Source organism: Eretmochelys imbricata, chromosome 1 (genome assembly GCF_965152235.1).
Source record: "Eretmochelys imbricata isolate rEreImb1 chromosome 1, rEreImb1.hap1, whole genome shotgun sequence".
Taxonomy (NCBI): domain Eukaryota; kingdom Metazoa; phylum Chordata; order Testudines; family Cheloniidae; genus Eretmochelys; species Eretmochelys imbricata.
Genome location: NC_135572.1, coordinates 24,318,773 through 24,342,955, shown reverse-complemented (window position 1 = coordinate 24,342,955; position 24,183 = coordinate 24,318,773). Strand labels below are relative to the sequence as shown.

The following is a 24,183-nucleotide window of genomic DNA, read 5'->3' as shown; positions in this document are numbered from 1 at the left end:
AGCTCGATAGCAGAGAACTCCAAAACTGAGGGGAAGGAGAACAGGTGGTGGAGCAACCATGGCCAGGGGGGTCACATCTCAAAGAACCACAGCTACTTCACAGGGCGAGTAATCTCTTCTTCTTCAACTAGCGTCCCTATGGGTGCTCCACTTTAGGTGACTACCAAGCAGTACCCTCTAAGGAGGGGAGGGCTTCGGCGTACAGTCCAAAATTGAAGACAGCACAGTAGAGCCTAACATAGCATCAAAAGCCGAGTCATGAGTTACTGCATACTGTTCAGAAAAGGTATGTATGGAGGTCCAAGTTGTGGCTCTACATATTTCAGCAATGGGTACATTTTTAGGAATGATTATCAAATTAAAGAAAGAATTACTACTCTGGAAGGAGGTTGAAGATCATGAGACTGACAGATAATGGAGTCAGTTATCCATCTAGAAAGTCTTTGCTTGGGAACTGGAGATCCCTTAGATCTGTCCAGAATAGACATAAAACAATTTGGGAAATTTTCTAAATGGCTTAGTCCTGCCCAAGTAAAAGGCTTAAGCCCTTCTGACACTGAGTGTGTGCAATATCAAATCTTCCTATTTCAGGTGCTGTTTAGGGAAGAAAAGTGGAAGCTGAATAAGCAGGTTAATGTGAAAATCAGAAGACACCTGTAGTAAGAATTTGGGATGTAGTCATAATGTGACCTTGGGATATAGTCATAATATGACCTTGTCGCTGAAAAATACTGTGAAAGGGGGATATGCGATCAGAGCCCTAATCTCCCCAACTCTTCAAGCAGAAGTAATGGCTACCAGAAGGACTTATTGTTGAAAATGGCAAGGAGGGAGCAGGTTGCCACAGGTTCAACAGCGGCTCTTGTAAGGCATCTAAGCACCAAACTGAGGTTCCCAAATCAGGGTAGGATGTTTACACTGTGACACTCTGTATCTCGGGGGAACACCCTGCACCACCATGTTCATCCGTATAATAGGATTGTGTGATACCCAATGCAAAGTTTCTCATGTTGAGTGTCTTCAGAAGGCTCACAATTCACTGAACATTGTTGTTATAGTAATTTATAGTAACGTTATAGGTTGTAATTTCATGTATATAGTTATGAGGCTGAAAATGTGTCCTCATGGCTTAAAACAAGCCCAGGCAAAACTCTCCAGGAACAGAGAAGCAATTCACATCTCAACAGGGCATCAGGGGACAAACCCAGCCCAGTCTCACAAGAACAAAGGACACTGGCCTAGGCAGCATCAAAGAATCTGTTAAGACACTCGAAGGAGTCACCCCCCTTCCCTTGGTCAGTTTGGGACTACAATGAGGTAATGCTCATCTGAAGGGCGGAGGGGGGCTGAAGCCAAGAGAAAAAAATATATAATAAAAGGGAGAGATGTTTGCCATGCTTTTCTCTCTTACACCTCCATCTAGAGACACCACCACCAAGCGACGGAAACACTGATCAAAGGGGAGAGCCTGGCTGAAGGGCATCCAGCCAGCCTGTGGTGAGAAGCATCCAAGTTTGTAAGGGCATTGAAAGTGTTAAGATCAGCTTAGAATGTGTTTTCCTTTTATTTCATTTAACCAAATCTGACTTCTTGTGCTTTGACTTATAATCACTTAAAATCTATCTTTAGTAGTTAATAAATTTGTTTATTCTACCTGAAGCAGTGCATTTGGTTTGAAGCGTGTCAGACTCCCCTTGGGATAACAAGCCTGGTACATATCAATTTCTTTGTTAAAGAGACAAACTCATATAAGCTTGCAGCATCCAGCGGGCATTACTGGACACTGCAAGACAGAGTTTACAGGGTTGTGTATGGGACTGGAGGTATTGACTAGTGTCATTCAGATGCACAATCCAAACAGCGGCTGACCAAAAGTGCTCACTCATGTAGCTGGGAGCAGCTTACATGCCAGAGGCTGTGCACGAACAGGCCAGGAGTGGGGGTCCTCACAGCAGAGCAGGGTAAGGCTGGCTCCCAGAGTCGAGGATTGGAGTGACCTAGCAGATCACCAGTCCAGATAACACCAGGGGAACGTCACACCCACCCCTTGAGAAACCTCATCACTGGATGATCAAATACCCAAAAACCCTCCACCTGGGAATGAAATGTTGTAACAGCTGCCAAAACTGCACTAGTGGAACTCAGAAACAACCCTAAAAAGAAAAGGAGGACTTGTGGCATCTGAGAGACTAACAAATTTATTTGAGCATAAGCTTTCGTGAGCTACAGCTCACTTCATCGGACGCATGCAGTGGAAAATACAGTGGGGAGATTTTATATACACAGAGAACATGAAACAATGAGTGTTACCATACACACTGTAAAAAGAGTGATCAGGTAAGGTGAGCTATTACCAGCAGGAGAGCGGGGGGGGGGGGAGGAGGGTGTGGAAAACCTTTTGTAATGATAATCAAGGTGGGCCATTTCCAGCAGTTGACAAGAACGTCTAAGGAACGGGGGGGGGGGGAGGGGGGGGCAGGGAAGGGGGATAAACATGGGGAAATAGTTTTACTTTGTGTAATGACACATCCACTCCCAGTCTTTACTCAAGCCTAAGTTAATTGTGTCCAGTTTGCAAATTAATTCCAATTCAGCAGTCTCTCATTGGAGTCTGTTTTTGAAGGTTTTTTGTTGAAGAATTGCCACTTTTAGGTCTGTAATCGAGTGACCAGAGAGATTGAAGTGTTCTCCGACTGGTTTTTTGAATGTTATAATTCTTGACGTCTGATTTGTGTCCATTTATTCTTTTACGGAAAGACTGTCCAGTTTGGCCAATGTACATGGCAGAGGGGCATTGCTGGCTCATGATGGCACATATCACATTGGCAGATGTGCAGGTGAACGAGCCTCTGATAGTGTGGCTGATGTGATTAGGCCCTATGATGGAGTCTCCGAATAGATATGTGGACAGAGTTGGCAACAGGCTTTGTTGCCAAGATAGGTTCCTGGGTTAGTGGTTTTGTTGTGTGATTGCTGGTGAGTATTTGCTTCAGGTTGGGGCTGTCTGTAAGCAAGGACTGGCCTGTCTCCCAAGATCTGTGAGAGTGATGGGTCGTCCTTCAGGACAGGTTGTATATCCTTGATGATGCGTTGGAGAGGTTTTAGTTGGGGGTTGAAGGTGATGGCTAGTGGCGTTCTGTTACTTTCTTTGTTGGGCCTGTCCTGTAGTAGGTAACTTCTGGGTACTCTTCTGGCTCTAACTGTTGGAAATGGCCCACCTTGATTATCACTACAAAAGGTTCCCCCCGGCTCTCCTGCTGGTAATAGCTCACCTTACCTGATCACTCTCATTACAGTGTGTATGGTAACACTCATTGTTTCGTGTTCTCTGTGTATATAAAATCTCCCCACTGCATGCATCCGATGACGCGAGCTGTAGCTCACGAAAGCTTATGCTCAAATAAATTTGTTAGTCTCTAAGGTGCCACAAGTACTCCTTTTCTTTTTGCGGATACAGACTAACACTGCTGCTACTCGGAAACAACCCTGTCTTTTTTCAATTCCAGGATGTAGTCTAGTATATATGACAGTGAAGACGACGCTGGTGGAAGGTGTCTTATATGTCACATCAGTAGCTGAATCTCATCCACTTCTGTAGGTAAGTATTATGAGTAAACTGCTTCCTACTGTGCAACAATACTCTGGTTACCTCCTCAGACCAGACTGAGTCTAATCCCACAAGCCATTGATTAGCCATGCTTAGAGGCGAAGAACTTCCAGGTTGGAGTGAAGAATTTGACAGGCATCCTTAGAGAGAAGATGAAGAACATCTGAAGGGTGATCAGTTGACAAACAGCCAACTAGATGAGGAAAAGAAACCATGCCTGTCTTGGCTACATTAGGCCCACCAGAATAACCCTGGCCTTATCTTTCTTTACCTTGATCAGCACCTTGTATATTAGAAGAACTGGAGGAAAATGCATACAGCAGACCCAATGTTTAATGAAGGAGAAAGACATCTCCCAAGGAATGGCAGCTCAGCCCACCTCTCGAGAACTGGAAGCATTTCTTGTTTCTGGCCATCGCAAAAAGGTCTACCTGCAGGATGTCCCACCACCATATGTGGTGGAGCATGATGGGACCTATTTCCCATTAGTGGTCCTGAGCAAAAGTGTCTGCTGAGGCTACTCGTGGAGATGTTTGGAATGCCCAGGAAGTAAACTGCTGTGATTTCATATGCACCAATTCCAGAATCTCATCACTTCAGTACAGAGGAAGGGTGATCTTGCTCCCCATTGATCATTTATATAAAACATACATGACACGTTATCTGTCATGATCTTCATGTATTTGCCCAAAATTACAGTAGGTACAGTGCGTAAGTTGCTCTATTATGCACCACATCACTTTCTTACTGTCCTACAAACACTGCAAAGTGATTTCCAGTGCATTGAAGGCATCAGAATGCGAACAGATGGCAACTACAATAGAACCTCATTGTTACAGACACCTCAGAAATGGAGGTTGTTCGTAACTCTGAAACGTTCATAACACTGAACAAGACATTATGGGATGCTCCTCAGGGTTGACTGCTCAGAGCGAGGGCTCACAACTGTGCCTGTGAACTTCAGTGTCTTCTACTCTACCTGTAAGTGGCTGCCCAGCAAGTGGGATGTGCACAGACAGCTGGTTCTAGCCCCCTGGCTCCAAGGGTGATGAGTGATGCACCCTGGGGCACCACGGTGTCAGTGGGTATGCAGTGCAGGCTATGGCCCTTTAAAACTGAGCTGCTCCTCCTGAGCGCAACATCCAGGCAGGAGCTTGGGCTCCAGCTCCAGCAGCAACACTCCAGGCCAGGTTCCTGCAGGAACTTGGGAAGTTTCTTTTCCAGAGAGGGCGGGAAACTGCGCTCGTGGCTTACAGGAAAGCTGCAGACCCCAAAGCTGCTCCTGCTCTGCCTGCCCGGGGGCCCACAGTTGTGCCTGTGAAACTCAGCATCTTCACCTCCTACCTGTGACTGCCCCCATGTGGCAATTAAGGGATGGGGGTGGGAAGAGACAGCCCAGATGTGCCTACCTTTAAGATGCAATAAAGGCACAGTACAGTATTTGCCACTTGGGGGAGGAGGGGGGCGGAAGCAGGTCATCTATGCTGCTGTTGGATTGCTTACTTACGGTTCCACATGGTGTCCGGTTGACCAGTCAGTCAGTAACTCTGATGTTTGTATCTTTGAGGTTCTACTGTACTTCTTCATATATATCAATTTCATTATATGATTGTTTTCCCCCTCAATCAGGAAAAAATAGTTCATATAAATGATCACTGATAATATTGGTGTTCAAAAAAGTCTAGATTCTACTGTATTGTCACATGGAACAGAAGGAAAAGTTATAAAGAAGTTAATATCCGTTTGTAACCTTCCTCTTCCTCTGGCCCCAAACTACCTCCAGATACCACATCTCCTTCCCCATGAACTCTTTTTTCCTCCCTGCCTTAGTCCTTAATGGGACCATTCTCCAAAATGTTTCAGCTTTGCCCATTAGAGCCCTGTCTACACCAGAAAGTTTTGTTGCGAACATCATAGCTCAGCAATCGGTGTACCTGAGCTAGCACTGAAAATTATACAAAGTTGCCCAAACCTCAAAGACAGTTTATGAAATCATGGTAAAGATCATTTGTTCTTGTCTACACTTGTAGTAACGCTAGACATGGTTTGGTCCTGTCTACGTGTCTGCACTGGTTCAGAAGCACCATCTTGCTGACATTCACTAAAAGTAACAGGAAAATTTCTGCCTGTTGAAGAGTTTTGGTCATTAAAAACTTGACAACAATTAGACTACTGGTGTGTGGAGACCACAGCCTATCACAAAGACCAAAATTGTTTCCTTGCATCCCCCTGCCAGTATGTCTACTCTTGTCTTACACTTAGATTGTAAGCTCACTGGGGCACAATCTGTCGTTTTGTTCTGTGTTTGTATAGTGTCTAGCACAATGGCATCCTAGTTATGACTGGGGCTCTGTGGTGCTCAATAATACATATAATAAATTATCTATCATTGGTACTTTCTCCCTCTCTTCTAACACAATGCTATTTTGTAATTATACCTTTTATTCAGACATTTTGCAAAGTGCTTTCTAAATGTTGTGACAGAGTCGGGCTAGATGGCTACAGGAGAGTAATTTTTTTTTTTTTTGAAGCAGAAAAGAATTTTATTTGTGTAACACTTACAAAGAATCACCAAAGAGAATAAAGCAAAACTATGCAACAAAACAAAAGCAAACAGAAGGTATAACACAGCAGCCTTCAGGAAGGAGAAGTGTTCAGGTTAGCCTGGGCCCAGAGCAGGGAGGCTTCCTCGACACTCGTGGTCTTCCACCCTCCTGAGTTACCTGGTGGCCTAGAGCAGGAGGGCTTCCTCGACACTCGAGTTACCTAGTGCCACCCCCAGTGTCACCGATTATTCCTCTCCTGAGAGTGCCCGACAAGATGGGCACGGCTGCGGGGTGGGCGGTTTGGGGTGGGGGGGAATTACACCCACATGTTATAGGACCCCTCCTAGGTGACAATGATGATGGTATCCACAGCGGCAACGGCTGGGGTTGGGGTCTCTCGCTCTTCCCCTCAATCAAAGGGTCAGGCAGAGGGAACCAGACGGGGACACCGAGCAGAGAACCTCAGACAGCGCCCACCGCTCCTCGAAGGTGTCAAGGGAGTCGGTGGATGCCGCCCAGAGGAACTCTGCCCAGATACGTGAATGTATTGAGGATCGGAAAACGGCCCTACAATCGCAGGACGCTTCATTAGCCAACCTCCCCTCTCTGATTTTATAAATGGCTGTTTTAGCTAGGGCCAGGAGGAGATTAACCAGGAGATCTCACGATTTTGTGGGGCCACAGATGGGGAGTGTGTAAATAAAAAGGTGAGGGGAGAAGTGTAGCCAAAAGCGTAATAAAATATTCGTGAGGAGCCGGAAAAGGGGCTGCAATCTGGCACACTCTAAATATACATGCGCCAGGGTTTCCCTCACGTTGCAAAAAGGGCAGGTATCTGGGATGGGGGTGAACCGTGTCAAAAACACACCCGTGCTCACAGCTCCGTGAAGGAGTCGCCAACTAATGTCCCCGACGGGCCTCAGGACCAAGGTGGAATACAGGCTGGCCCACCGAGGTTGCTCACCCTCCAAAGGTGGCAGGAGGTCCCGCCACTTTATATCGGGGCGGGACACCAGACACGGGTGTGGGCGTGAAGGGTGTGAAGCGTGAGTGTGTATAAATATTTCCGTGGCGCGATTTGGAAGCTGACTGGCTGCAGTTCATGCAGCCGGCTTACAGTGAAAGGGTGAGGGGTTTGTTGGGATCTACAGGGTAGGGGCCCAATTGAAAGGTCCAGCGGGCCTGGGGTAGAGGGTGGGCGGGGTGCGCCCTCGCGCAGGGCTCGATTAAGATAAGCCCGAGCAGCGGGCGTCAAGGCGGCCTTCACCTCCTGAAGTACGCGCCGGGGGTACGAGGTCTGGAGAGCCCCATGCGCCGGGCGAGCATCAGGGGATCCAGCCAGTCTCCCCGGTCGTAGTCCAGGAGGTCTCCGACTCTCGTCACTTCCGCCAAGACCAAACTCTGGTGCACCGAGCGGGACTCCGCCACCTGCACACGGAGCTGGGGTGGTGTAGCAGGGGCTCCGTGAGGAGATCTGCTCCCGCGGTGGCCGCCACGGACCTGGTCGTTGAGAACAATTTCCAGGTCCGGAGGAGGTCCTGGTAGAAGACCGGCAGCCCACAGAGGTCTCGCGGAAAACCTCTCGGACAGAGATAAAAGAGCTGCCGATCATATCAGGGCCCTTGGAAGCGGCGCAGGAAGGCGTGCGCCAATATGCTCCACGTCGAACTACCTGCACTATAAAGGAGCCTCTGTAGGGCCTGGAGGCGGAAGACACGGACCTGAGTGTGCAGACACTTCAGGCCCTGCCCTCCTTCCTTCAGGGGTAGATGAAGAACCCCAACAGGGGCCCAGTGCATTCCTGACCAAAAGAACTCTAGAATCGTTGTCCGGAGGTTGGTCAGGAAACCCGGGGCCGGAACCAGGGTGTTGAGTCGGTACCAGAGCGTGGACAGAACTAGTTGGTTAAGCACCAGTGCTCTCCCTCGGAGGGAGAGACATCGGAGTAGCCTCATCCATTTCCGGAGCCGCTCTATCACCCCGCCCTCTAAATTTTCCCAGTTCTCCGGCGGGGAAGGGTGCATGGCAGAAAGGTAAACACCTACGTAGAGCAGTGGACCCACATTCCACCAGATGGTCTGAAGCACGGATGGGAGGGAGCTCACCTGCCGCCAGTCCTCCACCGCCAAGCCAGAGCTCTTGACCCAGTTGACTCAGGAGGAGGAGGCTGCTGAGTAGATGGCCTGGCAAGCCTCCACCTGCGCCAAGTCGCCCGGGTCCTGGACCACGAGGAGCACGTCATCGGCGTACGCCGACAGGACCAGCCGCAGCTCCAGCTCCCGCAGCACCAACCCTGTCAACCTCCTGCGGAGGAGACAGAGGAAAGGCTCAATCGCCAGAGCGTACAGCGGGCCCGAGAGGGGGCACCCCGCCGCACTCCTCGCCCGAAGCTGACTGGCTCAGTCAGGGTCCAGTTGAGCCTAACCAAACACTCTGCGGAGGCGTACAGCACCCGGAGAAAACTCACAAACTGAGGTCCGAATCCAAACACCTGCAGAGTGCTCAGGAGGTACTCATGGTCTACTCTATCGAACGCCTTCTCCTGATCGAGAGACAGGAGGGCGAACGACAGACCGTCTCTAAGCCCGAGTTCCAAAAGGTCTCGGACTAGAAATAGGTTGTCAAAAATGCTGCGACCCGCGATAGTATAGGTCTGGTCTGGGTGGATCACGTCCGCCATCACGGACCCTAGCCGCAGTAAGATTGCTTTCGCTACGATTTTGTAGTCCGTGCTAAGGAGTGAGACGGGACGCCAGTTTCGTAAATCGTGGAGGTTCCCCTTCTTCGGCAACAAGGCGAGCACTGCTCGGCTGCACGAAAGAGGGAGGACCCCGCCTTGCAAAGACTCAGCCCAGACAGTGGCTAGGTCTGGGCCAAGGATGTCCCAGAACGCGTGGTAGAACTCCACGGTCAGCCCGTCTATGCCTGGAGATTTATTGGTGGGCATGCGACGGAGGGCTTCCGAAAACTCGGCCAGGGTGAGAGGCAGCTCTAGCCGGTCTCGGTCGCCCATGCTGACCGTGGGGAGTTCCTCCCAGAGCACCCTGCAAGCGCCAGGATAGGTCGGATCCAGGGAGAAAAGGCTTGTGTAGAAGTCACGGGCCCTCCCACACATCTCCACCGGATCCATGAGGGAGGCGCCATCTTCTGCTAGAAGGCAGGTGACGTGTTTCTTGGCCCCCCTCATTTTCTGCAGGGCATAGAAGAAACGGGAGCCGCGATCCATCTCCCGAAGGAGGCGGATGCGGGATCGAACAAAGGCACCTCAGGCCCGATGGTCCTCGAGGGCCCAGAGCTCCTCCCACTTCTCCCGGCACGCTCCGCAGAGGAACGGGTCCTCGGGGCTGGCGGCCAGACGCCTCTCCATCTCCAAGACCTCCCGTTCCAACTGCTCTATCGCTGCATTCCTCCATCGGCTCGTGCCCTGGGTGTAGTCACGGCAGAAGAGCTTGGTGCGCACCTTCCCTAGATCCCACCATCGCCGCGCCGAGGGAAAGGCACGCCGCTGCTCTCGCCAGGCCAGCCAAAACTCCCAGAAGGACGTCACAAAGCCCTCATCCTCCAACAGGCTGTTGTTAAAGTGCCAATAGGCTGGCCCTGGCCTCTCTGCACGGAGGGAGGCTGTTATGGCGGCTAAATGATGGTCGGAAAATGGGGCCAGCCAAATGTTGGAGGAGTGGGCCTGTGAAAGATGGAAACGGGATAAATAAATATGGTCCAAACGAGAGTGGTGTGACCGATGGGCCTCCACCCGGACAAAGGTGAACGTGGAAGTGTCATCTGGGTGCTGGTCACGCCAGACGTCTACTAGGGAGTGATATTCGACTATTTCTCGGAGAATGTTCGCAGCGGCCAGGCTCAGCTCGGCCCCTGAGCGGTCCCATTCCTCGAGGGTGGTATTAAAGTCCCCTCCCAGGACTAGGCACTCGTGAGAATCTAGGGTGCTGAGGAAGTCGAACACCCGCTGATAGAATTGTGGCCGTTTCGGGCTCATTGTCGGGGCATAGATATTAACAAAGTTGACCACGAGCCCCTCCATACGGACTTGGAGATGCAGCAGGTGGCCTGGCACGGCCTCAGTGACCCCTAGCACCTTGGGCCGTAGGTTGGAGGAGAACAGGGTCGCCACTCCAGCTTGCCACATTGTGAAGTGGCTAAAGTAGACCCCGTCCCCCCACTCCAGCCACCAGCTGTCCTCGGCGGTCGGATCCATATGGGTCTCCTGCAGGAAAACTACAGAGTAAGGTAAGAGAGCACCTGGGATCTGCAGAGAGCCATCCTACAGCCCCCGGTGTTCAAAGCTGCGATAATGAGAGGCGTCATGCGGAGGGCTTGGGGGTGGGGTTCCTTATTGGCGGGGGTGTTCGCGGCCCTCGGCGGGTCGCGCAGCAATCCGTGACCCATCCCATAAGTGAGTAGATCATTACGGAAGCCGCAGGCCCGCCCTTAGGCCGCAGCACCATGCTTTCCTTGCCCTCTACCCTCCTTTATAAGAGCCCCTGTGGCCAGGAGGATTTGATCAAAGTCCCCCCATAGCTGGAGAGCCAGCTGTACCCTGTTGCGGGCGCCACAGATGTTTTCTAAAAACTTCCGCAATGCATTTCACAGCTCATGGGGGGGGTAGGGTTGCGATTTCCGGGTTGTTCCCTGGTGGGGTTCTTGATGCAGCCTCGTGGTCCGCTAAGGCGGGCAGGCAGGGTGCGGACCACCGACGGGGCGTCTGACAGGCTAAAGTTATTAGGTCCATCTCACACCTTGGGGTAGAAGGGGATGGCAGAGGGAAAATTGCAGCTCCTAATGGGTCATGGCAGGAGAATGCAAAGGCTGCTCCCTGGGGGGAATCCGCAAAAAACGGGAAAGAAATAACCCCAGGGGTGTCAATAGCATTGCAGGAGGAGGTGGATTGGGCAGGGACAGGGGTGGGGGCGGGGGCAGAGGCGAGGCTCTGGGCTTCGGGAGGCAAGCAGCTGAAAAGTTGTGCCTCCTGAGCAGATTCGAGGGTTGAGGGGTGGGGGAGGGGGCTCCCAGTGATGCTAGGCACAGACTCTGTGGTGGATTTGGCGGCCATGGCATCTGGTGGTGGACCACCTTCTGTAGGGTGCCCGCCCGGGAAGGCAGTTAGGGGGAGGGAACATGGGGAAAGGGGGACTGGGGTGAGGTTGCCCAGATCGAGGCCAGCCGGCAGTAGATCATCCTCTCCCTGGGTGACCGGGGTCAAACCTAGGGCCTCAATCTCCTCATACTTGGAGGAGAGGTCGTCTTCTGCTACCCCGGGGGCCTCTCCTCTGGGGCCCGCCTCGACGGTCGCTTCGGGGTTCGCAGGAGGTTCGGATGGTATCCGGGTGGAATGGGCTTCCTCAGGGGTCTCGGAGGGGAGGGTCTACCTTCCAATGCTATTCTGTCTTCCCCTCCCAACACCGGCGGATGGATCTGAGTCGTGGGCATAACGGAAGGCTCAGTATCAGTGCCTCTCTTCCTGGTCTTCCGGGGGGTCTCCGCATCGGATGGGTGCAGCGGAGCTCGAGCCTTTCGCTTGCCTCGCTTCCCCTGGACTAGGGTCCAGCCCTCCATAGCATCGTCTGGGGGTTGGTTAGCAGGGGTCGTGTCAGGGGGCAGAGGTGATGGTTCAGGGGTTCGGAGGGGTAATGGTGAGGCAGCATGGGGGGCGGGGGTTCTCCTTGGGGCGGGCCCTCTCCTATACCCGGTAATAGCTTTGCTGCACCCTCCTCCATAGGCTCTGCTGGATTGTTGATAGCAAGGGTGGGACTCCCTTGCTCGTCTGGGCGTTGTAGGGGAGGTGTCTCTTGGGCCCGGACGGAAGCCTCGGTGGATCGAGCAGGAGGAGAGGTGGTTTCAGGTGCCGGGCGGCCAGGGGCGTCAGCAACGACGGAGCTGACGTCCTGCCGGGTCTCGGGGCTCTCGGGTGCCCCTCCCTGCTGGGTCAAAGGGCAGTCTCTTCGGACATGCCCCGCTGAGCGGCAGAGGTAGCACCAGGCTTCTCCCGTGGAATAAAAGACCCGATAGCGGGCTCCCTGGTAGGGGACTAGGAAGGACCCCTCGAGCGCCTCTCCGTCACGCGCCGCCAGCGGCGGTAGAAGCTGCACTTGCCGGCAGAACGAGAGGACGTGACGAAGGGTGGGGTCCTTGCAGCCCAACGGGAGAGGGCTAATGACAGAAACGAGTTTCCCCAGGGTGGAGAGAGCGGGTAACAGGGCGGCATTGGATAGAAAGGGAGGGACGGAGGTGAGCACTAGGTGAACGCCCAGGTCCTCTAGCGGCTCCAGGGGGACAAACACCCCCCGACCGCCAGGCCCTTCTCCACCGCCTCCTGGGCGGCAGCCTCCGATGCTAAGAAAAAGACGACCTTCCCGTACATTTTGGAGGCCGCCACGATAGCCGTGGGTCCTACCACCCTCGCCAATGCCTGCACGTATGTCTCCACGTGGGGCGAGGTGGGGACCAGGAGGCAACGGATGCCGTGCTTCCTGGTCATGGTGGGAAAGGGGCCCAGGCCGCTATTGATGGTAGCGGAGGCGGTGGGTGGGCGAGATGACGAGGCGGCAGGCTGGGGGCGGGGGGGGGGGCGGTGGCACCGCCCGGGCATAGGTCCTGGGGGCCGGGGGAGGGACTCTCGCAGAGCTGGTGGAGGAAACAGCGGGGAGGGACGCCATGGTCGATGACGAGGCCACAGCGGTGTGGGCAGCCCCTGCCATGGAGGGCCTGGTGGTTTTAGCGGGGCCTTTTCCTTTCTTCACATCCTGGCCTTTCCGGCCAACTGGGGGCGTTTCCTAGAATCTGGGGGGGCGGTGGACGTTGCAGCGGCAGTAATCGCCCGGGTGCCTCCTGCTGCCGATGCCCCAGCGGGGGCGGGGGCAGATGTTTTGACAGCAGTGGTTGGGGGGAGGGCTGGGGGGTAGGTGGGGGAGGGGCAACTGAGGTTGTTAGAGGGGCTTCACCCCTCTCATTCCCCATTGTGAGCAGGGAGAGATGGGGAGACACCAGAAGGAGGATGGGGGAGGGGGAAGCAGATTAACCACTCCTCCCTGCTGGGCTGCAGGCGGGGGGGGGATGCCAAATGGGTCGGACTGGATGGGGGAGGAAACCAGGAGTTGGGGTCCGGTAACAGGGGCAAACTGTGGGGTAAACAGTCCACCGGGGGGGGAGGGGGGGGGACGTGGATCCATGCACGTTTGTCCAAAGAGTCTCGTTTGGTCGGCTGTTGTGTCCGCTCCGAACGGCAAAATTCAAAGCAAACAGCTGAATCCAAAGGCAGATGGCAAGTTGCCAGCAGGGACGGACGGCACAGGGGGCCATGACGGTCATAATAGTGTTGGGGGGGGGCACTGATGGATCGGGGGGCAGCTCCGTGCCACACCCCCTGTGCCCCCACAAACGCAGTTAAAACACAGTCAAACTCCCCCCACACGAGAGTACAATTCAAAATTACTCAGTCTTACGGCCCCCTCCCCTCCCGGGTGATTTTTTTCTGTCAGCTATCTTCTCTTCCAGCTTTGTAATCAGGCTTTCAGCAGGCCAAGAATGTTGCAGAGATAAGAAGAATCTTCCTAGCTCGGTACGGGTTTAGAAACAACAGCAAAACGGCTGGGTCTGGGGGCTTCCACTCCCCTCCTCCGGGTAGCGGGTCGGCAGTCCTCCCCCCCTCCTCCAGGGGTTTCAGCTGGAGCAAATAGTAGTGTTCGAGAGCAAGCGGGGGGGGGGGCGGGGGCTGGCAGCAAGCTGGCAGCCAACCAGCACTCGAACGGCAGCAAAAAAACAGCAAAACAAAACAAAACAAAGAAAAAGCACCTGGCCCGGTCGGGGGGGGAACTAAGCAGGGTCAAAAAGTAAGAAAAATCCAGGCTAGGGGGCTTTAGGAAAGCATAGAAAGCGAATAGAGTAGCAGCAAGCGAAGGAGGTCCCTTTTCCCTGGGTAAGGTAACAGGGAAGGTTCCAGAACAATCAGGAACCTTCTGGAAACAATTAAGACAGGCTGATTAGAACACCTGCAGCCAATCAAGAAGTTGCTAGAATCAATTAAGGCAGGCTAATCAGGGCACCTGGGTTTTAAAAAGGATCTCACTTCAGTTTATGGCGTGCGTGTGAGGAGCTGAGAGTGAGAACGGGGACTGTTGGAGGACTGAGGTGTACAAGCATTATCAGACACCGGGAGAAAGGTCCTATGGTGAGGATAAAGAAGGTGTTGGAAGGAGGCCACGGAGAAGTAGCCAAGGGAGTTGTAGCTGTCACACAGCTGATCCTGGATACACTCTAGACAGCTGCATTCCACAGGGCCCTGGGCTGGAACCCGGAGTAGAGGGTGGGCCTGGGTTCCCCCCCAAATCCTCCCAACTCCTGGTCAGACACAGGAGGAGTCTACCTGGACTGTGAATTCAGAAAAACGGCTAAGCTAAGGGCTGCCGTGAAGCTCCAAGGTGAGCAAATCCACCAATAAGCGCAAGACTCACCAAGGTAGAGCAGGAACTTTGTCACAATGTATATTTATCTACACACACCATGCAGAACAATTATTTCTACCACCGCAGTAATTCAGCCACCTCTGGGATGAAACACAGAAGGAGTTTACCAAAAGTTTAGAAGAGGAAGTGAAGAATACTTTAGCCAAATTAAATCGCAAGATTAAATTCTGTCTACCGTAATCAATTATGTAAATGAAAATTTAATCATGACACTAGCTAACACTGCTGCTTTAGAAGAAATGTACCACAAAAATTTCAGATGTTCACATAGAGCAATCAGGATTTTTTATTTAATTTTTGTCATTCAGGAGACCCACATATAGTAAGTGGACAAAAGTTCATTTTATCCACATTAAAAAACTGAAAGGTTAAAACAGACCTTCCTATCATTTGAACCCATAACTCCAGAGGCCTACATGTTTCAAACCTCATATTTCAGCTACCTAAGGTCCTCCTTTCCAGCTTTAATTTTTTTAAATGAAGGAGTCTTAAAAAAATAATTTTTTCCCCCTCGGTCTGTTTGCATTCTTAGAAAGTAGGCCAACCATTAATGACTCAAAATACAAAAAGACACTTTCAAATTCTGTTCTCTTTTCTTTCCATTTTTAATTAATGGGCCTTATTTACACTGGACTTTTGTAAGCTATGTTATTTGGTCATATTTTCTTGGGCACTCAGGATGTTTTAGTCATGGAGCACCTTTAAAGAAAAACGTTATTATAAAACTTATTTCAGTCTTTTTAGCACTACTGTCAGCTAATTATTTTGCACTTTTTCCTATAACACCTTCCATCTGAAGATAGCAAAGTGCATGACAAGTATTAAAGAATAAAGCCTTACAATGACTCTGGTAATACAGGTATTACAGAGTACTGGAGTCAAAGACACCATCTGTAAGCCATCTACTGTTACCTCTTCCATTATGTTACATGTTCTGTTTCCAGTATTCAAACAAGGGTGCTGTATTCAACAGACACGCTCCTCACCATCAGCAATACCTCACAAGGAGATACTAAATACTCTTAAATGTTACAGTTCAGATGCTTTATAGGAACAGCTAAATTAGAATTACATTTTTAAAAGATAACATGTCTACATAGTACTGGCAAAACTTGTACATATGGCTAGCACCATTTCAAACACTTTAACTGAGTAGGAACAGCAGAACCAGCACAGACAGGTCTGTGATGTTTCAATAAGCTTGGGCATGCTTTTAATAGCATTAGCAGTAATGGATAGGTTTCAGAGTAACAGCCGTGTTAGTCTGTATTCGCAAAAAGAAAAGGAGTACTTGTGGCACCTTAGAGACTAACCAATTTATTTGAGCATGAGCTTTCGTGAGCTACAGCTCACTTCATCGGATGCAGTGAGCTGTAGCTCACGAAAGCTCATGCTCAAATAAATTGGTTAGTCTCTAAGGTGCCACAAGTACTCCTTTTCTTTTAGACATTGGATAGGTATCTAGCCTCCTGAAAGCAGTCTTTTTGGGCTGCACTTTCATAGCTATCCCTGGCTTTTGAGGTAGTCACTGGCCACAAGAAAAATCAAAATGTGCCCACTCAGGATTATTATTTGGAAATTGGGAAAGGATCACAGATCCAGCAGTCAATGAGGTCACCAGCAGCCAACAGTGTTTGTCTGCTGAGATTCCTTGGCTGCCCAAGTTAGTGGCAAAATGGAGCATCTAAAAAATGCTCACTATTTTGGGGACAGTTTGGTACCTCCTTTGAGTTGTCTCTGGCTAGCCAATCTGTCAACAGAAAGTCAGTTGCTGTAGCTGTTACTGCTCTAAGATTGCTGCCTCATTTATACTTGACACTCTTTGGAGATCAGAGATTTGGTATGATTACATCTGCTGCAAAAAAAAAAAAAGAAAAAATCCCTAGACTTTTCTAAATACTAATTTTCACTTTTACAGAATGTTTTTTAGTATCTCAAAGTATTTTACAAGTATTAATTATCATGCCTCATGCCACTAACTCCACAAGTTTGGTGTCATGTGGATTATTATACCCATTTTATAAATGGGGAAACTGAGGCACACAAAGGTAAAATGATTTACTCAAAGTCACAGTGGCAGGCTGAATAGAGGACTCAAAAAACCTGATTCCGCAGACCACTATTGACCAAGAGACACACTATTATATTCTCTTACATCCACCCACCCTTTTCTTAAGCTCAACTGAAAACAAGACAGTATATACAATCCACTTAGAAAACAACAGTTTAGGACAAATACTGAACTAAGTTTTAAAAATGGCTACTTCTTTCCACAGAAAAGGAAACACAACTGAGTAAACTTAATATTCAAGTTATAAATGACAAATTCACATAATTTAATTTACTTATTCACAAATTCAATCTACTGCACTTTCTGATGTATAACATGCTTCTGCTATAAAAACGTGAGGCAAATGAAAATTCCCTTATTTAGAATAAAGATAAATCCTGGTTTCATTAAATGAAAGAATATATCTGGTGGGGGGGGAGGGGTGAAACTCTATAGTTCCACTAAATTTGGCAGGTCAAGGATTTAATGAAAACTGTGTGGTGGAAAAAGGAGACAATTTAGTTTTACATATCACCTTTCATGTTCAAGTTACCTAGAAACAGTTTACAAAGTAGTAAGTGAAATACATGTAGTGCACTGAAGTGTAAGCAAACAGAGCCGCTATTCAGCCCGCAGTAGTTCACAGTTTTGGATATTTGGATCCATTGCAGTGACAAAGAGAAAGGATTTAGACTGTTACTCAGTATACCAGCATTTTTCACAACTCTTCAAAAAAAGGTTCCATGAGATATTTAGCTTGCAGTTATGTGGAATCTGATCCAAGATTGTCTACGCTACAGATTTTTTTGTTCTGATGTAGTTGGTCCAAAAATACAGAATGTAAACAAGCCCCGAGTTTTATAGGTTTCCTTGAAAAAGGGTAAACGGTGATATTCTGGTTTTGCAACTGGCCTTGCTTTGAAAAAAACATAACTTTTCATATTTAACTTTTTTTTCTTAGCTAAAAATTTTAAACCACATCACTAAAATTATTATTTATGTGGCTTTGGAATTGTAGGTATAATTGAAGAGAAAAATTCTGCCTCACTCAAACTGAGTGGAAGTATGTAAAAAATACCAGTGAATGTAGAGCTTCTCTTGGTTTGTAGGTGTAGTCACACTCTGGCTACCAAGGTCTGAGCTTGAAAGGAGCTGATTCAGAATTCCTATTGACTTCACTGAAAATTGTGATGCATTAGAGCAGTGGTTCCCAAACTTGTTCTGCCGCTTGTGCAGGGAAAACCCCTGCTGGGCCGGGCAGGTTTGTTTACCTGCCGTGTCTGCAGGTTCAGCCAATCGTGGCTCCCGGTGGCCGCGGTTCGCTGCTCCAAGCCAATGGGAGCTGCTGGAAGCACCGCGAGCCAAGGGACGTACTAGCCACCGCTTCCAGCAGCTCCCATTGGCCTGGAGCAGCAAACCGCAGTTAGTGGAAGCCGCGATCGGCTGAACCTGCGAGCTTGGCAGGTAAACAAACCACCCCGGCCCGGCAGGAGCTTTCCCTGCACAAGCGGCGGAACAAGTTTGGGAACCACTGCATTAGAGACATCAAATTCACACTCATGACTAGCATGTGTATTGGCAAATGGCTTCCTTTGGGTACTCTGCAGATGGTTTGAGCAGCCAGCTTTAGATAACCAACAACAGGGGAAACTGTCAAAGCAGAATGTGGGTAGATGCTTGGTCTTTGAAAACATGTTTTAGGACAGTCACCCAAGTCTGAATGCTCAGGCTCAGCTGCACTCCAGATGCTGGAATTTTCAAAAAATCATTGCTATAAGATGTAGATTCTCCAAATATTGCTGTTTTACCTGATTTTACTCCTTTCCCTCTAGTTCAAAATCATTAAAGATACTTCAGCAATCTTCTTATGGGGCACCTGTAGTGTAGTGAGGCAATGAGGTAAGTGCCTTCAAATTGATAGAAAAGTCTCAGAAATAGGTGGAGAGGAAGACTTAGTCACCTGGTTTTTAAAAAATGCTATTAAAGCACTTTTTTCACTTCCTGTCTTTGAATGTTGCAGAATTGGAAGTGAAACAGATGAGGAGTCCTGTCTACATACATTTGCTAACATTTTCAAAAGCTTGGGCAGATGCAAATAGCCATTTGGGTATTCGGGCTACCATCTAGGACAGTGGTCTCCAACCTTTTTATGCCCAAGATCACTTTTTGAATTTAAGGGCAACCCAGCGTCTAACCCCCCCGCTTCCTCGAGGCCCTATCCCTTCCCCAAAACCCTGCTCCACTCACACTATCCCCTGCCCCCCCATCGTTCGCTCTCACTCACTTTCACCAGGCTGGGGTAGGGAGTTGGGGTTCAGGAGGAGGTGCGAGCTCTGGGCTGGAGCCGAGGGGTTTGCAGTGTGGGAGGGGGCTCTGCGCTGAGCCTGGGGCAGGGCTGGGAGTGCAGGAGAGGGTTCAGACTCCCAGAGGGGGGCGCAAGGCTGGTGGTTGGGGTGCGGCCTCCCGCTGGACAGCACTTATCTCCAGCAGCTCCTGGTTGCTGGATCAGCATGGCTGCCACTAAAGCAGGCTCCCTGCCTATCTTGGCCCCACGCCGCACCCAGAAGAGGCCAACAAGCCCCTGGGGCCCCTGGGGGGAGGGGCGGCAGCACGTGGCTCCGCGTGCTGCCCCTCTCTGCAAGCACTACCCCCGCAGCTCCCATTGGGCATAGCTACCCGTTCCCAGGCAATGGTATCTGCAGAGGCAGTGCTTGCAGGCAGGAGCAGCATGCAGAGGGAGACCCCTGCCCCCTTCCAGAAGCAGCATGGGGCCAGAGTAGGCAAGGAGCCTGTCTTAGAAGCTCTGCTGTGCCGCCAGAGGTCATGATCGACCAGTTGGTGATCATTGATCTAGAGCTTCAAGTGGTAGTTGGGCACGCCAGACATTTTATAAGTTGGCATTTTTCTATGCACAAGCTGCATGGGAGCCCATGTTTGGTGGCATTTTCAAAGACAGTCATATAAATTTAATGGGTGCTCAGAGCTGAGCAAAAGCACACTGTAGATGTAAATTGATCTCTTTATGTATGATAGAGGTCTGGACGTGCAGCATAAAAGCCATCTATTTTCAAACATCTTTGCAGAGTGGCCAGATCCACAGGATTGAGAACAGGGAGAAGTGTTGGGGAAGATGGCACAGAGAATGAGGGGGACAAGAGGAATACAACTATTCAGATCCAAAATCAACACCATAATTACAGAAATGAGGTCCCTCAATGATGAGTTACTGAACATTTAAAAACCCTTCCTACCAATATAGAGCAGACACTTTGTATTCTGGATGTAAACTGGGTAAATAACGCAGGGAGCCATGGCAGGCCAGAGGAGTCATAGCATGGATTAGCTAAGCACCTCAGAAGCTATTTGTCTCTACTTGAGCTTCTAAATATGTGTGTCAGGAAGACCCACTGAGAATTACCAAGTGAACAGACAACAAAGTAAGGACACTAGAATGAAAAGTACTATTTATTTTGACAATTGCAAGTTTAGGGGCAGTTACTTTTAATACTTAATGTTTATCCAGCCTCTTTTAATGCTTCATGCAACAGGGTGCTGCTCCACAATTAGTGCTCCTAGGCACTACAGTAATACAAAGAACAGATAGAAACAAGGCTCATCATAACAAGATAGTTACATGAATACTGACAGCTTTACTTAATATACCTAAAATCAGCTATATGACTGTCAAATATACTCCTTAAAGGATGCTGTCCATTTACCTTACGTCAATGGCAAAGGTTTTCCAAAATTAACTGAAGCAAAGCTAAAGACAGCTGGAACACTAAGCTTGCAGGCTTAATTTTTACCTGAAGCACATGTAAGCACATTACATAGTTGTGTAAAAAATATCAGGAGTGCTTAAGAATACAAAGAGACTGTTTTTGGCCAACATTTCACTTACAAATAATTTTCAACAAATGCTGGCTACATTTAATTGGCTCAGTCAGTCTCCATAATTGACAGAGAGGTGGGCAAACATTTCAGAAATGTAAGCTGTAGATGTTACAAATTGGGACTGTGGCTCACAACTGTCCCCAAATGTGTTCATTTCCGTACCACTAGCCTCCGGCCAGTCACTCTCTCCTTGTCTGTTCACTCTAATTTACTCCCACACAAACTTTTGGAAGATGAAATTTTAGTTATCTCTACTTACCTAACTTATTAACTTGTGGCACCAGAGAAGCAGACAAACAGAGACAATTACATGCTTGGCAGAGAACAAGGCCAGACACGTACATTTCTACTGCTATGAAGAGGACAGGACCTAAAGTAGTACTGGAAACAGCACTTGACCACCCACTGATAAAATTAAGAAGATGAAACAGTAGCCACAAAGCACATAGAACAATAAGGGGGAACTTACAGTTAGAATACATAAAATGCAGAATTTGATTTTTCTTCACACAATTTGGATTTTTTTACTCATTGCTGTGAGTTGTTCAAACAAAGATCCAGGTTCTGCAAACACCTTACACTTGCACTTTGCTTTACTCACAAGTGGTAACTCCCACTGAAGCTAATGAGATCACTCACATGGGTAAAGTTAAGAATGGTAAACAAAAATAACAAGGTTGTGCAAAGACTGGTGTGTGGATTTCTCTGTATGGAACAACAAATTTTAACTCAGAAGCAAGCCTGTCATGATTTTCATTTAGTGAAACCATTCAGTGACTGAGAGTGCTGTTACAATTCAGGGTTCAGACGTGCCATAAGTCTTACTCATTTTGGATTCACTTTAATATCTTCAAGTTTCCCTCTCTTGTAAGGAAGGACTGCATGGAGTGTTTTAATCCAATCTTTAAACTGGTATTTTCAAAGGAACCTAAGTGGGTTAGATGCCCAATGTCCATTAAATGGGTGCTTAATCTACTTAGGCTCCTTTGACAATCCATGCTTAAGATATTGTCAGCCTGACTGTCCTCTTAATTTTACAAATACAGTTTCCACTGATTCCAATGGGAGCTGCACAGCTGCTATTGATAGAATGATCAACACCCTAAATTTTCTCTTTTAACCTGTCACCACTTGAAACAGCATAAAATCTTGTAAATTTCAATCTCTCTCCTCCCAAATGAAATATCACTATTCACCTAGTCAAATTAGGAAAATATCTCATCTGGCCTCAGAAGCTACTGCTGGGAAAGTGAAGATACGTCTTGCATAACTCTCTCTCTTATAGAGAGAGAGAGAGTATTTTCTGCACATGTTCCCCAGGATACAGAGGTTTGTAAATTACATAGTTAAAGGTAGGATAAGTATATTTAAAATGAGGAATACAAACTTTTGATGGAAGCAAAGGAGAGGTAAGCAAGAGGCAAGCACATAACTGCCTGAGAAAAAAAAATGTACTTAGAAAGGAACAGCAGATACTTCCCAAAGTGGAGGAAAGGTGGGAGAGAATATCTACAGTTAAGCAGGGAGGACACATCCCAAATGCCCCAAAAATGTACAGTGAGGAGAAAGAGAGGCAGGATGCTCATCCCAGATGCATTCCAAAATAAGGAGTAACATACCTTAATCTTGCATCGGAATTCATCCCAAATGCCTCCCTACCTAAAAAGACCCCTACACACATAGTTTCCTCTTTGGGGAAGGAGTACCTCAGGCACTGGGAATGGTGCCAAATTTCTCCAAAGTCCCCCCACCCCCAACACCCCTGCCTCACCCAGGTGCGTATTCCCTCACAAGACAGGGATGACACCCTTGTACCACATGGTTCTCTATCTGCTCCCTGTAGGATCTCCTCCTGATCCTCTCACCAGATAAAGGACGCTGTCATCCCCAGTGCATCCTTGTTCCCCTCACTGTCCCGAAGGTCAAGGGCTTTCTTCCTCCCTTCTCCTCCAACAGAACTCACCTGGTGACCTCTTCCTCCTCCTGTCCCATTGGCCCTCCCGCCATGTCCCCTGTCCCATTCAGGGCTCACCAAACACAGGGTGCTTTGTCTCCTTCTGCATCCCCCGCCCCGTCCTGATCCTCTCCGCCCTACTCAGTGTCATCCCCCCAATCCCTGCCCTGTCCCCCCCAACCTGCCCACCCTCCTCCCACAACCCCTGCCCATCCTCCCTGCCACACACAAGCCCGGGATCCTCCCCCGCAGCCCCTGCCCATCCTCCCCCCATGTCCATCCTCCCCCCGCCCCCCCGCGGCCACGTCCCTCTCCCCGCCCCCATACCCCTCCCCCCTCGCCCGGGTCCGGGCTCACCAGGTAGAGGGTGCCGTAGATGCGCAGGGACTCAGCCAGCGCCCCGTGGGTGATGTGCACGAAGGCCCGGCCGCAGTGCGGGTGCCAGGTGTGCCCGATCTCGTAGCAGTTGTGGGGGATGGACTTGCTCAGCGCCGCCATCTTGCCGCGCTCCTGCGACCGCCGGGGAGGGGCGCCGCGGCACCACTAACGCAGGAGAAAGGTCGCGCGGGCAGCTCGCGCGGCCGGGGTTACTCGCGGCCAAACCCGCCCCCAGCGCGGCTCGCGTGAGCCGTGCAGCCAATCAGCGCGTCCCGCGCGCAGGGAGCTGGCGGGATGAGCGGACGGGGGTTTCAGTGCTTGTGTTCCCCGAGGCCAGCGGCCACCCCGACCGACCCGGCGGGAGGAGGAGCCAGCGGGACCGGAGAGCGAACTCTGCATGGGGCGGGCGGTGTGGGCCTGATCGCTGAATGCGGGCTGGATGGGGAGCTCCGTGCATGGCGGGGAGGGGGGTGGAAAGGGCTGGATGGGGAGCTCCGTGCATGGCGGGGAGGGGGGTGGAAAGGGCTGGATGGGGAGCTCCGTGCATGGCGGGGAGGGGGGTGGAAAGGGCTGGATGGGGAGCTCCGTGCATGGCGGGGAGGGGGGTGGAAAGGGCTGGATGGGGAGCTCCGTGCATGGCGGGGAGGGGGGTGGAAAGGGCTGGATGGGGAGCTCCGTGCATGGCGGGGAGGGGGGTGGAAAGGGCTGGATGGGGAGCTCCGTGCATGGCGGGGAGGGGGGTGGAAAGGGCTGGATGGGGAGCTCCGTGCATGGCGGGGAGGGGGGTGGAAAGGGCTGGATGGGGAGCTCCGTGCATGGCGGGGAGGGGGGTGGAAAGGGCTGGATGGGGAGCTCCGTGCATGGCGGGGAGGGGGGTGGAAAGGGCTGGATGGGGAGCTCCGTGCATGGCGGGGAGGGGGGTGGAAAGGGCTGGATGGGGAGCTCCGTGCATGGCGCGGGGGAGGGGGTGGGGGGTGGAAAGGGCTGGATGAGGGCGGAGAAAGGGGAATGTTCCGTGCATGTGGGGTGAAGAGGGCTGATTGGGGACTTGGGGAGGTCTGTGCCACTCTCGGTTTTGGAACTCAAGCTGGACCATTAAAGCACCCCGACGGCCAGAGCCCTGATTTGTTAGCCTTCTGCCCACCTCCCTTTTCCCTTCCTGGTTAAGTATCTGGGTTGAGGTGGGTATATTTATGGGCAGTCCTTTGTCTATGTTTGTTGTAATGAATGGGATAGGCACCTGGGGCACTACATAGGTGAATACGGATGTACTTTGA

The 24,183-nt window shown here is 50.3% G+C and overlaps 1 protein-coding gene across 4 annotated transcripts in view; it reads right to left on the bottom strand.

The window, feature by feature from the left end:
- TMEM135 (transmembrane protein 135) overlaps positions 1-23,059 on the bottom strand; it is a 385,640-nt gene extending 362,581 nt beyond the window's left edge. For 3 of the 4 annotated variants that reach the window (XM_077808028.1, XM_077808027.1, XM_077808029.1), the window contains exon 1: positions 22,886-23,059. In XM_077808028.1, the coding sequence (XP_077664154.1) occupies positions 22,886-23,026 (141 nt within the window). In that variant the 5' untranslated portion in view covers positions 23,027-23,059. Of the gene's footprint in view, positions 1-18,488; positions 18,557-22,885 lie in introns of all 4 variants that reach the window. The other variant, XM_077808030.1, reaches the window with a different exon arrangement.
- Positions 23,060-24,183: the final 1,124 nt, after the last annotated feature.